This window comes from Cervus elaphus, chromosome 11 (assembly GCF_910594005.1).
Source record: "Cervus elaphus chromosome 11, mCerEla1.1, whole genome shotgun sequence".
NCBI classification, from domain to species: domain Eukaryota; kingdom Metazoa; phylum Chordata; class Mammalia; order Artiodactyla; family Cervidae; genus Cervus; species Cervus elaphus.
In genome coordinates, this window is record NC_057825.1 from 70,587,148 (window position 1) to 70,602,390 (window position 15,243).

The 15,243-nt window shown below is 41.0% G+C and overlaps 1 protein-coding gene across 16 annotated transcripts in view; it reads left to right on the plus strand.

Moving 5' to 3' along the window:
* Positions 1–1,319: 1,319 nt before the first annotated feature.
* Positions 1,320–15,243, plus strand: part of NRXN1 (neurexin 1) — a 1,160,507-nt gene continuing 1,146,583 nt past the window's right edge. For 9 of the 16 annotated variants that reach the window (XM_043918032.1, XM_043918034.1, XM_043918037.1 and 6 more), the window contains exons 1-2: positions 1,324–1,515; positions 4,241–5,902. In XM_043918032.1, coding sequence (XP_043773967.1) covers positions 5,131–5,902 — 772 coding nt within the window. In that variant the 5' untranslated portion in view covers positions 1,324–1,515; positions 4,241–5,130. Of the gene's footprint in view, positions 1,516–4,240; positions 5,903–15,243 lie in introns of all 16 variants that reach the window. The other 7 variants (XM_043918041.1, XM_043918043.1, XM_043918042.1 and 4 more) reach the window with 2 other exon arrangements.

Sequence of the window (15,243 nt, forward strand, 5' to 3'; positions counted from 1 at the left end):
AATGTATATTATTTTAGTACTCCTGAATTTGTCTACTTTTTACAGTTTCGCTATATAGGGCTGAGATGCAGAAAATAGTCTTACCTTAACAACATTTAAGGCTGAAGCTATTAGGCTTGTGATACTGAAATAAATATGTCTGCTTTTTGTGCTCTAAAACCAACCCAGACTAGGAATATAATAGGGTTAGAAATTTAAAAGTCCATAGGACTCAAACTATAATTAAGCCACACACCTCAGACTTCTCTACCACCTATTTTGCAAGCTTCCTTTAGAGTTAACTCCTTTGTCATCAAACTCAGCAATGCCTACTGGGCATGCCCAGTGATATGGTGAGTGCCTTTATCAAGTTTTACTTCCTCCAGGTTTTACCAGCTGCAAAAGGAAGGAGGAGACAGAGCGAAGAGTTAAACAGGAACAGAACTTGGTTCAGCTCCGGATGTCCATGGCCAGGGCAGAGCACAGAAAGCTGGGGGAGGAGAAGGGATGAGGAGACGCTGCCACCAAAGTACCTTGTCCAATAGATGAGTCTGGGCTCTGAAGCTGGCACGTTAACCTGGTGGGTCCCTTTTGCATCTTTTTGGCAAAACTTGGGCAGATCGTGAAGATCTGAAGTGATCACTCATCCCCGGGCCACTGTAAGGGGTGGGGCAGGGACCGTGGGTCTGGGGGAATGCCAGCGACTGTGTGAACCTTGCCTGTCTCTGCATTCCTCGAAGAGCTGCAGCTTTTCCAGGGTTCCAAGCAAGAGATCAAAGGGCACCAGTAAAGCGAGAGCTCATCTTAATCACCGACTCCTCGGCCCCTTTCTTTTGGCCCTGGAACCAACCCTCTCAGATACCCTTGCCCAATCACGACTAAACCCCGGAGAAGTGGAATCTCCACTCAGCTTTCCGTGGGTCTAGCAGGGGCCTGGGCATGCTCAGTAGGCTACGTGTTTCTCTCTCTCTTTTCTTCTCTCTCTCTCTCCCTCTCCCGCTCTCTCCTCTTCCTCTTTTTCTATATCCACCTCCCCTCTCTCTCTTGGGGGAGGGTGGGTGGTGACAAGTTAGAAGCACTTGCGTTAGGTCCCCGCCCCCAGGATCGGGCTCCCCCGGCAAGAGGACGAAGCAAAGGCAGAAACACACCTCACTGCGCAGCATCCCCACCGGGAGGGGCTGCGCCCGGCGGGCTGAGCCCACCAGTATCCCAGTCTGGGGACGGCCCGCCGCTCTCCATGGTACTGCGGAGAGCGCAGCTCCGCCCTTCTCTTTCAGAAGGACAGCACCCAACGTCACGTAACCCAGCCTTCTCGGGCTCCACGACCGCCTCCTCCTTCCCAGCTCTTTCCCTCTCCTCCTCCTTCTGCTCCCCTCCTTTGCCTGCTCTCCCCTCCCGCACTCCTGGAGATAGACGCTCAAGCCTGACGCCTCTCAAAAGGCAGCAGCAGTCGCCTTATCCACAGACCTCAGGAAATTCGCTTTGACCGTTGCATGCCTCAAGCTCTGGCTCGAGCTACGGGGGAAAACCGGGCAGGTAAAGAAGCTCAATTTGTGTTGGGGGGGAGGGGATGGGGCGAGGCTAGCTGGAGAAGGATATCTTTCCCCATTGTAACTGAGCCAGAATCTGCCACAAATGCACAGGGAAGGATGGGTGGTGGGAGGGTGGAGGAGTATAGACCTTGGTTTTTCTGCATGAAGCTTTTTAAATAATGGCAAGAGGATGAAATGATGGAGCTGGGGTAGTAACTTGAAGACTGAATGCAGTGATTTATTAGCAGAAAAAGAAAACGGGCAAGTTAGAAACCAAAGCAATAAAATACATCTAGAGCTACATCTTTCTTTCCCTTCCCCATCAGCACCATGCTTTGCCTAGCCTTAATTTGTGCAGTCGACTCCAGGCTCCAAGAAACTGCACTGGTATCAGAGACAGGGCTTAGAGACTGGGCGGGAAAGCCAGGGAGAATTTTGGGTGTGCATTGGTATTAAGGGACTTTGAAATATCCAGGGGGAAATGATAGGCGCTTCTAAAAATCCTCTCAAAGATTTCAGGTTCTTTATTATGATATATTGAATGATGCATGGAAAGGTGTGTGCGTGTTTGTGCGTGTGTGTGTTACCATAAACATATTAAAATAAATGCAGCAGCAGCCCATGAGCATACTGTATCGATCCTTCCAGTGGCTTGGGAATAAATTTGATTCTAGAAATGAAAGAAAAGATTAATGAGGCTGTTAGTCTGCTTTTGAATTAGAGCGCTTCTTCCTTTGGCTGCAGTGATGTTGTTTTTCAGATCCTTTTATTTTATCCTCTAATTTGTGAACTCGCCAGGTTTTCCCGGCACCTAGAGAGAATCCTTTTCTCCATATAAATACAGATACTCTCTCACACACAATGAGCTTCCTCTAAGAACTGGGAGAGTCAGTTGACCTCCCCTGTGGTAAGAATATACATGTTTTCCTCCCTCTCTTACATTCCTTAAAAAAAATTGTCAAGATATGCATCATTGGAGGAGGGCAAGAGAGCGGTGTAAAGAAGGGTTTTATGAGCTATGGAATGTCAATGAATAAAACAATTGATTCTAACTGACTAACAACAACAACAACAAAAAAATGGTTTTCTAACACAGGAGCTTGTAAATGGTTTCAAAGCACTTACTCTTGATCTTGAAATTTCAGATTTATTTCACAATGACTGAAAATTTCACAGATTTCTGAGTCCACTTAAAAAATGAAAGTCTTCTGAATAATATGTTTCTTAGAAGGATTTTTAAGAGCACTTTTCTTTGGGTTTGGAGCAGGAGTAGACAAGATATGGCTGGTGATTACTGATGGTGTGGCATGTATCAGCCGTAATAAATAAGCAACTGAGATTTTAATTTCCCTTTGCTAGTGGGCAGTGTGTAGTGTTTTGTGTGTGTGCTGAAAGAGAGAGAACCAGTCATCAATTGCATCTGGGGAGGAACTTGAAGTGGGATGCCCTAGCTTGGTGGCTCTCAGATGACACCTGTAGGGACCGCTCTGTATTGAAGAGAAATGTTCTCAGTTCCCTTCATGGAGGGGCAGCAGTACAATGCGGTGCCATAAATTACTGCTAGTTTCAGCTTGTAGGAAAAAAGTGTTAATTGGATAGTGAGTTTCTGTGTCTAGGCAATAAACTGGTGTCTGTGCCTGTGTGTGTTGTTTGTGTGTGTGCTGGGCGGGGGGAGATAGTGAGAAATGGAAATGGTGAAGGAAATACATATATTTTCTTAACCAGACCAGATGATACATTGTGATTTTCTTGGTTAAAATATGAGAGCAATTTTTGGTTTAAAAAAAAAAAAAGCCTGAAAAACAATTCACTATATATGAGTTCTATACCATTTTAAGAACCTGTCAGATTAGAGTTGAATAAAGTGAGATGATTTAATAGTAGAGTGAGTAATTCAAAGATATGATTTTAAATGTGAGCTTCCTTGAACCATAGCAGCTAAGCTGACAACAGTAGCTATTCTAACCACACAAATTCTGAGCCGACAGCCAGAAAGGACTTGAAGAGGAGTTAAGATCACTGCACTGTTAGGCAAAATATTAAATACTTGACTTTAGAGGAGTTAATATTATGGCAGTTGAGACACAAATGCTGCCAAAAACAGACATCTGATTCCAGTGAGTTATTTTCTCCTATAACGAATGATTCCTTCAATAAAAAGGAAGAAAATACTTGTTTGAAATTTAAGAATCTCAAGAAATCATCAGTGTTCTTCTCTCTCTGAGAAAAATAAGAGTAGGAATTCTACACAAATCCATGCTGGCAGCTTCCAGTCAACAGTTTGGTATGCTTCGCCTGTTGTAAAATCAGCTATTAACTGAGATTTAAATAGGCTGTATTTTTATTTTCCATATAACCAGTGCACATATAAGGAGAAGTTTCTAATAGAGTCTTTCTCCCCCTTCTCCTTTTCATATATTTTAAACTTTCTCAGAAACATTAAAATATAACATTAACCAAATTTCTATTTAAAAGAAAAACCTTGGGAGGGTTACCTATTAAGGGTTAGAATAACCTACAAGGGTGTAATGGCTGAATTGTAAGAGTGTGATATTAACTATTAGGAGACATCAGTTCTTCTTACTTATAGATCAGGACAAATAAGTTCCTTCCAATAAGGTTAACTCTGACTTGCTAATAACAGCAATTATATACCTGATTTCTGGGTTGAATAATGATTATATGATACTCAGACTTTAGAACTTAATTTTTATTTTAATTTTCTGCAGATTTCTGGGTCCTTATAAAAAGACAAAATAAAACCAAAATGCATCACCAACACACGACCAATTGATATGCTGGCATGTTAGCTCGGCCTTGCAGAGGCGGAGAGGAGAGAAGAGGAGCTTCTGGGTTTTCCACCTCTAACAGCTTCTGGCTATTTCACAGCTTCTGTGTTTGAACCCTACTGTTGGGGAGGGAAAAAGAGAAGTAAAACCCAGCCCTTGAGGCCATGTGCAAGGAATTCTGCTTCGGCTACAGTGGTACTGGAAGTCTATGATAATGGCAGAAGCAGCAGGCCTCTGAAGCTCCTCTGGGGTTGACAAGTGTGCCTTACTGGTCTGGACACTGCATCCGGAGGAGAAACACCTGAGGTGTTACCAAGCATCCAAGGGTCCTGGGTCATTGCCGGCATCTGACTTCCCTGGAGAGTGTTTGCTTTTTACCTGACTCACCGTTTCCCTTTTGCCTGGTAACACCGCTGATACCTGGCAGATGATGGTATTTGAACAGTGAAGTATCTGCCGACCCCACCGATGCCCTTGGACTAGTTCATCGGACTCAAATGGATGCGTGATTTCCCTTGACTTTCTGTTGACACCTTTTTCCAGAACGTTGCTTCCAAAGTGTATCCTCCCTTTGGTCTGGAAGTTCTGTGGCTGCCCTGTGCTACTGGGGTCTACGTTTTCCAGTTGGGAGGGGACTATAGGGAGAGAGGGAGGGGTTGCTGGAAGAAGAAGAAGAAAAAAAGAGCTAGATAAAGGAGGGGACATCTCTCCCACTCCTGCCCGTCCCCTTGCCCGATTTCTTTCCGGACCCCGAATTCTGCATCACGGTGTCCAAGACCATTTTGACCCTGTCGGCCCCGGCACCCCCCCGCCGCACCCCAGCCCCGAGCATGGGGACGGCGCTTCTCCAGCGCGGGGGCTGCTTTCTCCTGTGTCTCTCGCTGCTGCTCCTGGGCTGCTGGGCGGAGCTGGGCAGCGGGCTGGAGTTCCCGGGTGCTGAGGGCCAGTGGACGCGCTTCCCCAAGTGGAACGCCTGCTGCGAGAGCGAGATGAGCTTCCAGCTGAAGACGCGCAGCGCCCGGGGCCTAGTGCTCTACTTCGACGACGAGGGCTTCTGTGACTTCCTGGAGCTCATCCTGACGCGCGGCGGCCGCCTGCAGCTCAGCTTCTCCATCTTCTGCGCCGAGCCCGCCACGCTCCTGACGGACACGCCGGTCAACGACGGCGCGTGGCACAGCGTGCGGATCCGCCGGCAGTTCCGCAACACCACGCTCTTCATCGACCAGGTGGAGGCCAAGTGGGTGGAGGTCAAATCCAAGCGCCGGGACATGACGGTGTTCAGCGGCCTCTTCGTCGGGGGGCTTCCCCCGGAACTGCGCGCGGCGGCGCTCAAGCTCACGCTGGCCTCCGTGCGGGAGCGAGAGCCCTTCAAAGGCTGGATCCGCGACGTGCGGGTCAACTCCTCGCTGGCCCTGCCCGTGGACAGCGGCGAGGTCAAGCTGGACGACGAGCCGCCCAGCAGCGGCGGCGGGAGCCCTTGCGAGGGGGGCGAGGAGGGCGAGGGCGGGGTGTGCCTCAACGGGGGCGTGTGCTCCGTGGTGGACGACCAGGCGGTGTGCGACTGCTCGCGAACCGGCTTCCGCGGCAAGGACTGCAGCCAAGGTAAGGCCCGACGACGCTGGAGCCCTGGGGCCTTGGCCTGGGCAGGGCGCGGGGAGGCAGGGCGAGGCAGGCCGGGGCCGGTGCATGCGGGCTTCCTTCTCTGGAGAGCTTGTATCGCATAGGGTCCAGGTGAAAACCTGTTTCGGGCCTCTCCGCCTTCTCACTTCCCACAGCCCCTGCCGTGGCCTCGGGAAAGGTTGAGCAGCCCCCATTTCCGGGTGCAGTGTCCTCCCGGGAGCCCTTTCCAGCAGTCCCACTGCCTTCCAAGTGGCAAGTAAAATGACCTCTCCTCTGCAGTCCTCGGGTTCTTTGCCAGGCCGCTCCCTCTCTTCACTGGTCTGGGGCCCACCAGAACATACAACGTGTTTTTTCCTCTGTCACCACTGTCTGTAATACACGGATTTACCCCGTAAGATGCAGATTGGGCATCTAGAAGATTGGGCATACGTTTGGTGAAAAATGAAGTCAGGAGAAATTGACCATGGTTGAGAATCCCCACATCGTTGGTAATGGGCAAGGGAGACAGGATTCATCGACACAGCTGTGCCTTTTTCAAGTCGAGGGGCCAGTCCTGCTCCTGGTTGTGGGGAAAGGGAGGTGGGAGTAGCGCAGGACTGGTGCAGAATTTCTTGATTAGGAGGAGGGTTCTTGGAATTAATGGTAGTTTCTTTGGCTATGTCCAACATTTGTTGGTTTAATCAAATTTTTTCTGTGGTTTCTTGAAGTGGGAGAGAGGTCAGCTCATGTTTAGAAGTGTTAGAGATTAAATAGCGTATTTCTCAATCAGATGACTTGGGAAGGTAAATAATAGAGAGATTGAGACGTTGGACTGGGAAGCTTCTGCAGGCTAATAAACAGGGGATGCATATGAAGCATTGCAAGAGATTTTCCAAGGATATTCAGCTAATGATATTTATCTGAGTAGTGGAGGCCAAGCTGTTGTTCTTAGGGATTGAAACTGTAGAATTAAAAAACCTCATACTTCTAAGTTTAATTTTCTCCCTTTTATACATAAAATTCAGTCATTAATGTGTTTTTCCAATATTGCTACATAACAATGACCAAGGAAAAATATTGTTGTGTAAATACAGGAAAGCCTGTGAGCAAAAAGTGAATGATATGAAAAAGAAATATGAATGTATCTGTGGCTGAGCAGGAGAGATGTCAGGGTTTAAAGTAGATAGCTTTCAGGTCAAATCAAGACAATCAACAACATATGGATAAATGGCATTTATGGCTGTTTTTTAAAGTTGAATTATTAAATCTTATTTTGAAAGCTTTAGGGACAAAAACTCTATGTATGGCTGTATTTTATTGTATAATATCTTCTGGACGTTTTTTATTTTTTTATTGCTGACACTGCTAAGGGGAACTAGCCCTTGTAAATCTTACTAGACTTGGCAGTTCTCTTACCTGACTTTAAGAGAAATGAAGACTCGATAAAATTTGTAATTGTTTAAACAGCAGAAAGGGGAAAAAAAATCTAGTCATTAGGAGAGTTCTGTAGCCTTCTTGGTTTTATGAAAAAAAAAGTAAGGTGTGATTTTACTGCTTTCTGCCTCCATGAAGGTTTTTGTTTTCATGTATTTTGGCTTAAGTAATTACAGAGGACTGTGTGTCCCATGGCCTATACTACACTTTAGCTTGATCGGTAAATTTCCATGGATTTAGCATCAGGTTTTATAGTTATGTTTTATGAAAAATGAAACAGTATATGCTTTTTTCTCTACCAAATCTAACTTGATTGTAAACCATGTATAAGTTAGCTACATTTGATGGTTTGCTATAGTATAATTTGAAGTTGCATACCTCTGCACTGATACATAGAAATGAATAAAAGATGGACATTATTTTATGGGACACATTGCTCTAAATATCCCAATGCTGCTTTAAAATACAGAGCAGACAATTTAAGGAAGAACACATGAAATATAACTTCCTTCCTTAAATTAGGAAACAAATATGACACAATGACAGCTTGTTCTGTGTGGGAGGGTGTTTTAAATGAAAATTTTTATTTTTCTATGCATTTTTAACATAGGAATCCAGGGATGTGCATAATCAGGAACAGTTAAGAGTGGAGAAAGCATGGCAAAAATAATATTTTGAAGAGAAGCAGAATTAGATATCTCTGAAATGCATTCTGCAAGTGGATAGCTCTTTCCATGAGATGAAAAATCTGGAATTAGATATATATAAGTGGACAGTATAGTACCTGATGCATAAGGTAATACAACCCAGAAAAGAAAATCCATCAGGATGGTTCTAGAGGTTTGATTCATTTTGAAAATTCGAGCTGAAAATGGAGTGCAGAAATCACCACTGGTCATGAAAGGAAAACGAAAGGCTGGATTCCTTTGATTATCATAGAAATGGAAAATGGAGTGATAAAGGCAGAGCCAGTCTCCCTAGAAAGATTGGCTCCATTTTGCTTATTTTCTCTGTTTCTTGTGTGTCAAGTGACTATTAAATAATTAATTGAGAATGGATGCCTCTCCCAACACCAATCATGTATTGATGGCTAGGGACAGATGATTCGTATTCAGATGAAATATAAACAAAGCCCTGCCTATAGCCAGTATTTACACTGATTGCCACATTTTTTAAAAAAATGGTGATTTAAAAACAAATGCATAGTCATTTGAGAAAATTTGGAAAAAAGATTAACAGCAAACATTAAATAATTTTCAAATTATATCTGGTCCCAACTACAATTTTTTTTAACTTGATAAAAAGTCTAATATTTTAGTTGCCTTTGTATTCCAAATACAATAAGAATTATTAAAAAAAAATTTAGGAATATTCTCTTCTTTCTAGAATGCCTTTAAACAACTTATGCACCTATGGATTTCTAGAATATTTCCATTTAATGAACTCACTTTTATCCTTACTCATTTGTTCAGACAGCCTGGCAAGTTTTATTTATTTATTCATGTGGTGATGGAAAGAGAAAACAGAAAGGTTATGTGTCGTGATCAGGTTAGTGGCACAGCCTGGGTAAGAGCACCAACCCTTTTACTCTCAAGCCCTGTATTTATCATGACTGCTGAATATGCTTTCCATTTTATTAGATTTGATCATTGTTTCAGATCCAGTGATTATTCAAGAGAATACACACACACACACACACACAGAACTAATGTATATGATGGATACTTATGGGATACATAGCTTTTTCAGTGAATCATACCCATCTAAGTGTCCTGGGGTCATTATTATTTAATAAGTTTCTACTTAAGATCACTAATAGTTTCCTAGCAGCTTGAAGAATTAGTGAATTCTGTGGCCACCCAGTTAAAAATGAGAATAAAAGGCTGATCAATGAGAACTTAACTTATACATTTTATTATTTCCAAGTCCAGGTTTTATGCATTTTAGGGCCACTTATATGAAAATGTCATACTAGACTGAGTATCAATTTTATTCACTTCCTCTATTTAAATAGCCTGAAACACAAGTGGCTTGTGATGGCTGATTGCTTAATATTACTGAAAATGACAGTTGATAGATATCACTTAATGAAGCCTCTGCTTTCTATGACTTTATGAATGTTGCCAGATAGACAACCATATTCACTCATTCATTCATTTTTTTTTTCTTTATTCAACAAGTGTTAAGTGCTTTGCATGTGCCTGATCATAGGCCTAAGCGATACAACTGTGAATAAACTTAGAAATAGTTCCTGCTTTCATAGGAAGGTAAAAGCCTCACATTCCAGTGAGGAGGCTCAGTAATTAAAAAAGTAAACACATGAAAACTTTAAACAATAAGTATATATTTTGAAGGACAAGTACTTTGTAGTATGAGAACTTCAAATAGTGTGAACCAAATTAATCAAAAAATGTTTTCCTGAGGGGTGATACTTAAACAAAAGTCTGAGAAATAAGGAATTAGCCAGGTAAAGACACAGGAGAAATGTTAGGTCACAGCCTGGTGTAGGAGCTGACATGGCACATTCAGGAAGCTAGGGGAAGGCCCTTGAATGTGGAAGTCTGAGCGCAGTAGGGCCAGGTCCTGTAGGGCCTTCCAACACAGTGTTAAGAATTTTAGTCTTTATTGAAAAAATGATGGAAAAACAATGGAAGGAGTTTAGTGTGGAAGGTAAGGGGGAGGACATCATTATCAAATTTACATTTCAGAATGAGCACTCTGACTGTAGTGTAGAGACCAGATTGATAGGAGGCCAGAGAAAAGCATTATTTTCTATTTGTCACTCAGCAACATTTGTTAAGCACACACTGTAAACTGTAGACTGAACCAGGGGATATAGAGGGAAGCAAGATTCTTTTTCTGAGGAAGTTAGAATCTTTGTAAGTTTGGTTCTATATAGAACTCCGAGGCCACTTATTTGGAACACTTTGGTTCTACCTGTAAAATGCATTATCTGAACCCTTTATGTAGATTATTATGTGATTTCTTTCAGATATGTCCATTGACTCTGTAGGCTTCTGAAGCCCATTGATAGTGCCCTATTTAACTATATTCCCAAGGATCTTGCTCAACATGCCTTCCTTGTGATAATATAGATAGATAGACAGACAGATTTTAGGCTTTCAGTATTTTAACTGCTCCAATAAAGGGAAATACTACATAGATATAATTTTCATAAGGTTAAAAAAATTAAGTACTGTATAGGTAAGTACTGGACAAAAATGATTCAGAGATTTTTGCAAGAGTTTTGTTTGAAGTCTACCATCAGAGGAAAGGTGGATCACCTGTGCTGAAAAAACTTTGAGGGGAATGGAGAAATTCATAATTTTGATGTAGATAAAATGTTCTGAGGAGCTTTTGAAGCATAACAATGAAAGGCATCTGTGTGATCTATCAAAAAAAGCCTTACCTTGGCTGTAAAATAGTAATCAGAACTGACTTTTTTAGAATGCCACAAATGAAGTGGAATGTGTTGTTTGTTTAACTGTTCTGAGATGCTTTTGTAGTATAAAGATTGAATTGCACAGACTGGGCCCACACTGCCTGGTTGCAGTGGGCTCACTCAAACTTTATTCCTCAACACTGTCATCTGTAAAAATGGTATAATAGTACCTGCTTCAAAGGGCTCTTCTCAAAAGCAAGCAGTTCACTTCATGTAAAGCTCTTAGAACAGTTTCTGGCACATAGTAAATATTCTAAAGTATCCACTTGTTTTTGTTACTATTATCACCACTACCACTAGCACCACTACTTCTACTGATACCGCTTTCTTCAGGGCTACTGTCAAGTAAAATTCAAATATATGCGTGCATGCTCAGCTGTGTCCAACTCTTTGCAACCCCATAGACTGTAGCCCACCAGGTTTCTTTGTCCCAGGGAGTTTTTCAGGCAAGAATACTGGTGTGTGTGTTAGCCGCTCAGTCATGTCCAATACTTTGCGACCCCCTGGTCTGTCCGTGGAATTCTCCAGGCAGGAATAGTGGAATGGGTCGCCATTTCCTTCTCCAAAGAATACTGGAGTGGGGTGCTATTTCTTCCTGCAGGGGATCTTTTCCACCCAGGGATCTAACCCCTGTCTCCTATGTCTCCTGCATTGCAGGCAGATACTTCACCTGCTGAGCCATTGAGTAGGCACTGAAAATTCAAATATAGAGCTTTTTTTTTTTTTTAAATTTAAAAGGAGCTTTAATGTAATAATGATCCTTGCTTGATTAGCCCTAAAGTTTCAACTTACAAAGTAAAGCAAAAAGTAAACACAGTGAGCCTTCATTTCTGTTTTACACAGCTGTGCTCTCATGTTACCCATGTCTGGCTGTAATTCAAAATATTTAACACATATTCTACTTGAGAAATTTTATTAAAATTAAGTGAATCTTTAACACAGAAGCATTTGTAAAAACTGTCATTTTCTACATAAATACTTTTATCCATCCTAATCCCATATTTAGTGATTTTTTACAACATTTATCCTAATTTATAGGTGTCTAATGAATCTATCTTATTTATAATTGGTCTTTGAGGTTCATCTGTAAGTTCAAGTTATTTGTCTGTATGTTACAGAGGAACTAGCTAACATACTTGAGCTTTTAAAAGCTCAAGAAAGATTTCTTATAGTTGCATGAACAGATTATATTTTTAGTGTAAAATCATATATACTAGTAACATCATGTTCCAGTTTTGGATAGCATTAAATTAAATTTGATAATTAAATGGTTATTTAAGAAATCTCTGATTACAAAAGGACAGGTAGTATATAATATTTCTCTTATTCTTAGCTGCATTCTGAGTATTACAACTTTGAGCCACACTGGTTTCTAAAACAGGACTCACATTCCTTATTTCTCAGCGAGCATTTGGTGACTACTCTGTTCGTAGGGCTGACTCCTATGGATATACACTGAAAATTAGGCCTTACTGTAGATATCCAGGTTTTGTTTTGTTACAGAGATGATAAACCTATTATTAGAAGTTGTTAGGCAAACTGTACTTTCAAAAATTGTGCAAGTATATGACATAGCATAAATCATTTTTGCATTCTAAAGGATCTTAGTTTGCTGTGCATCAAGATATTACGTTGAGCCCTTTTACTTTTTCCTTGTGTAGTTCTCTATGATTGTATGGCTCAGTTCCTTGCTGTTACTTGGAAGTGTAGAAATTGGTAAGTGTGTGTGGTCCTTGCTGAGTAGTAAGTCTTAAAATGTCTGAATTAAGTTTTAGGGGGAGAAGAGTTATTTTGGTTAGTTGCTTTAGAGCTCTTCAGAAATTGCATGGCTTTTTGGTTTTCACTCTCGAGCATGGATTCCATGCATTTCCACTTGAATATGGAATGTCTACAGTGCTCCATCAGATTCTTTTCCAACACTGTTATTGTTCACACAGTGTATGTAAACAGAAGGTGGTGGGCATCTGAAGAGCTAAGTTCCAGGTGTGGCAGTGCTTCTAGCTTCTGATAAAAGTAGAGTAAGGCTGCTGATGTTGTAATTTCAGTTTCCAAGACTGTACTTTGAGCAACACCTAATCAGACTACTCCTGATTGTGAACTCCGGCTAACCTACCTCACAGAAGGTTTGTGAGTAGATAATAGATGTAAAGTCTCAGAAAAACATGAAACTTTAGAAGTATCCAATGGCAGTAGGGTAGCGGCTCTAGGATGTTGTGGATGTGAATAGTGAAAATGTTAAACTTGTTTCTGTAAATCTACTTTGAAGTCATTTTCAATGAATTTTAGATCGTTTACACCCAATAGTAGGAATGAGATTTGGTAGAGTTCTCTTAGTACATATTGACACATTAATATAGACAAGCTGCTTAAAAAGCTCAAAGGTCTCCTTGTTCCTCCTATGTAAAATCCAAGCAAATGGAATTAGTAACATAAGGTAGCAGCTGAATGAGTATATATCATATGATTATATTTATGTGAAGTTCAAAACAGACACAACTAATCTGCTATAATAGAGGTCAAAATAGGGGTTTGCTTTCAGTGGTGTGGATTAGAAGAGGACACAGTGGAGCTTTTGACATAATCTTGGTGGTGGTTATATGGGCATATGTATGAGTAAAGATTCACTGAATTACACCCTTAAGATTTATGTCATTTACTGTATATAAGCTCCACCCAAAAAAAAAAAAATTTCTTCAGAAGCATTGAAAGGAATGCTTCTCAATGAATACCAATGCACTGATTATATATAAAAAAAAATTGCAAAGGAATCCTTAATGGAAATACATATTTACAAATTTTAGCCCAAGAGTCAGGTATTTGAAACATAAATCCAGTGACCTTTCCAGGACGCAAGTGTTATTTATATATGAATGCATCTAAGAGAAAGGAGAGAGATATTGTTTTAAATTCCCACACAACTTTTAATCTGGTTTCCAATTTCTTGTGCCTTTATATTGGAAATAAAACATAGGCTCTTATTTTGTATCTGTATCTATTTGAGTGAAAATCTTACCAATACATTCAAGCAATATATGTTTTCCAATTAGAACAACTCAACTACTAGTATTTTAGGTAATTAATGATGAATGTATTGTAAAAGCTCAATAAATACTTGAATGAGTGGATATTGGAGGAAAAAAAATTACTAGTCAAGCTATACGCTCTAAACTAAAACTAACATTATTTCCCCCCAAAAAATATTAGGCAGCAGATTATTTCAAAAGGTACACTAGGCCCTCCTACTTTATTGGTGTTATAAGCACCTCTTGAATTTGAATACAATTTAAAATCATTCTGTTTAGAATCCCATTATACTTACTATTTAATGTTTACCAAGTGAAAGACATTGTGCAGTGTACTTTATCTGTTTTACCTTATTTTTTTCTGCAACATCCTACTTGGTAGGTTTTGTAAAATGCCCACTGTACAGATGAGAAAACTATATTAGAAAAAGTAGCTTGCCAAAAATTCCATAGCTCAATGGCAGAGAGGAAACTTGAGCCCAGGTGTGTCTTTTGTCCCAGCAGGCAACTGTATCCATTATATGACATAACCTGTGTGTCTCACTTAACAGACAGGTGATAGCTGTTGAAAATGTGTTCCCTACTTGCCAACTTGGTGCCAGTTTGAATGGCTGATTTTTAATAAAGCCTTCAGAATTGACGATTGTGGCAGACCCTTACATTTAGTGCCATTTCCTAATGTCATGATAATAAAGAATCGGATTAGCTTGTCAGGATTCATCACACTCTGTTTACATAATGCTCGTGTGTTTGCTTTTTTTGTTGGCCTTCTATTCATGTTATGCTTAATAGGTTGATCCTACTCTAATGCAACCAGAAGTAAAGAACCAATATCTTGCATCTAAAGAATATTACAACTAATTCTTGATCATTTGAATGAAAATACTTAGTTTCCATAAACAAGCGACACAATTTCCATCTGTTTCAGATTCTAGGAGATATAGTTAATTAAAAGTATCAAAGTCTATGGTGATTCAGCACAAATGTAAAGACCCAGGCTGGTCCCCTAAGTATACACTTAGTGAGAGTTGCTGAGTTAGAACATGATTCTGCTGAAGATATAGGTGATGGTACACTGGGCACTTAGTTGAAATTACATAATGAGAAAGTAGTGTCTCTTTCTGGATAAGTGAATTTGGCTTCCCAACACATTGCTTAAAATTGAACTTGGGAGTAGTTCTTGGAGTTAGAAAGATATATTCTCTATGCTGTTTCTGGTATATGTGAAACACTATTATTGGAAAGAAGCGGGAAGAAAACAAGACTGACCTGGCAAGACAAAGTGCTGACCTGGACTCTTGTCTAGTCACTTGTGCTCAAAACTGTCTGCACTGTATTTAGTAAGACACTGATGCCACATTATGGGAACAAGTGCTGCTTCAAATATCACTTTCTCAGGTTGATTCCCAGGAGGGATCTGGTGGTTCAGAAGTTAGAAGAGGCAC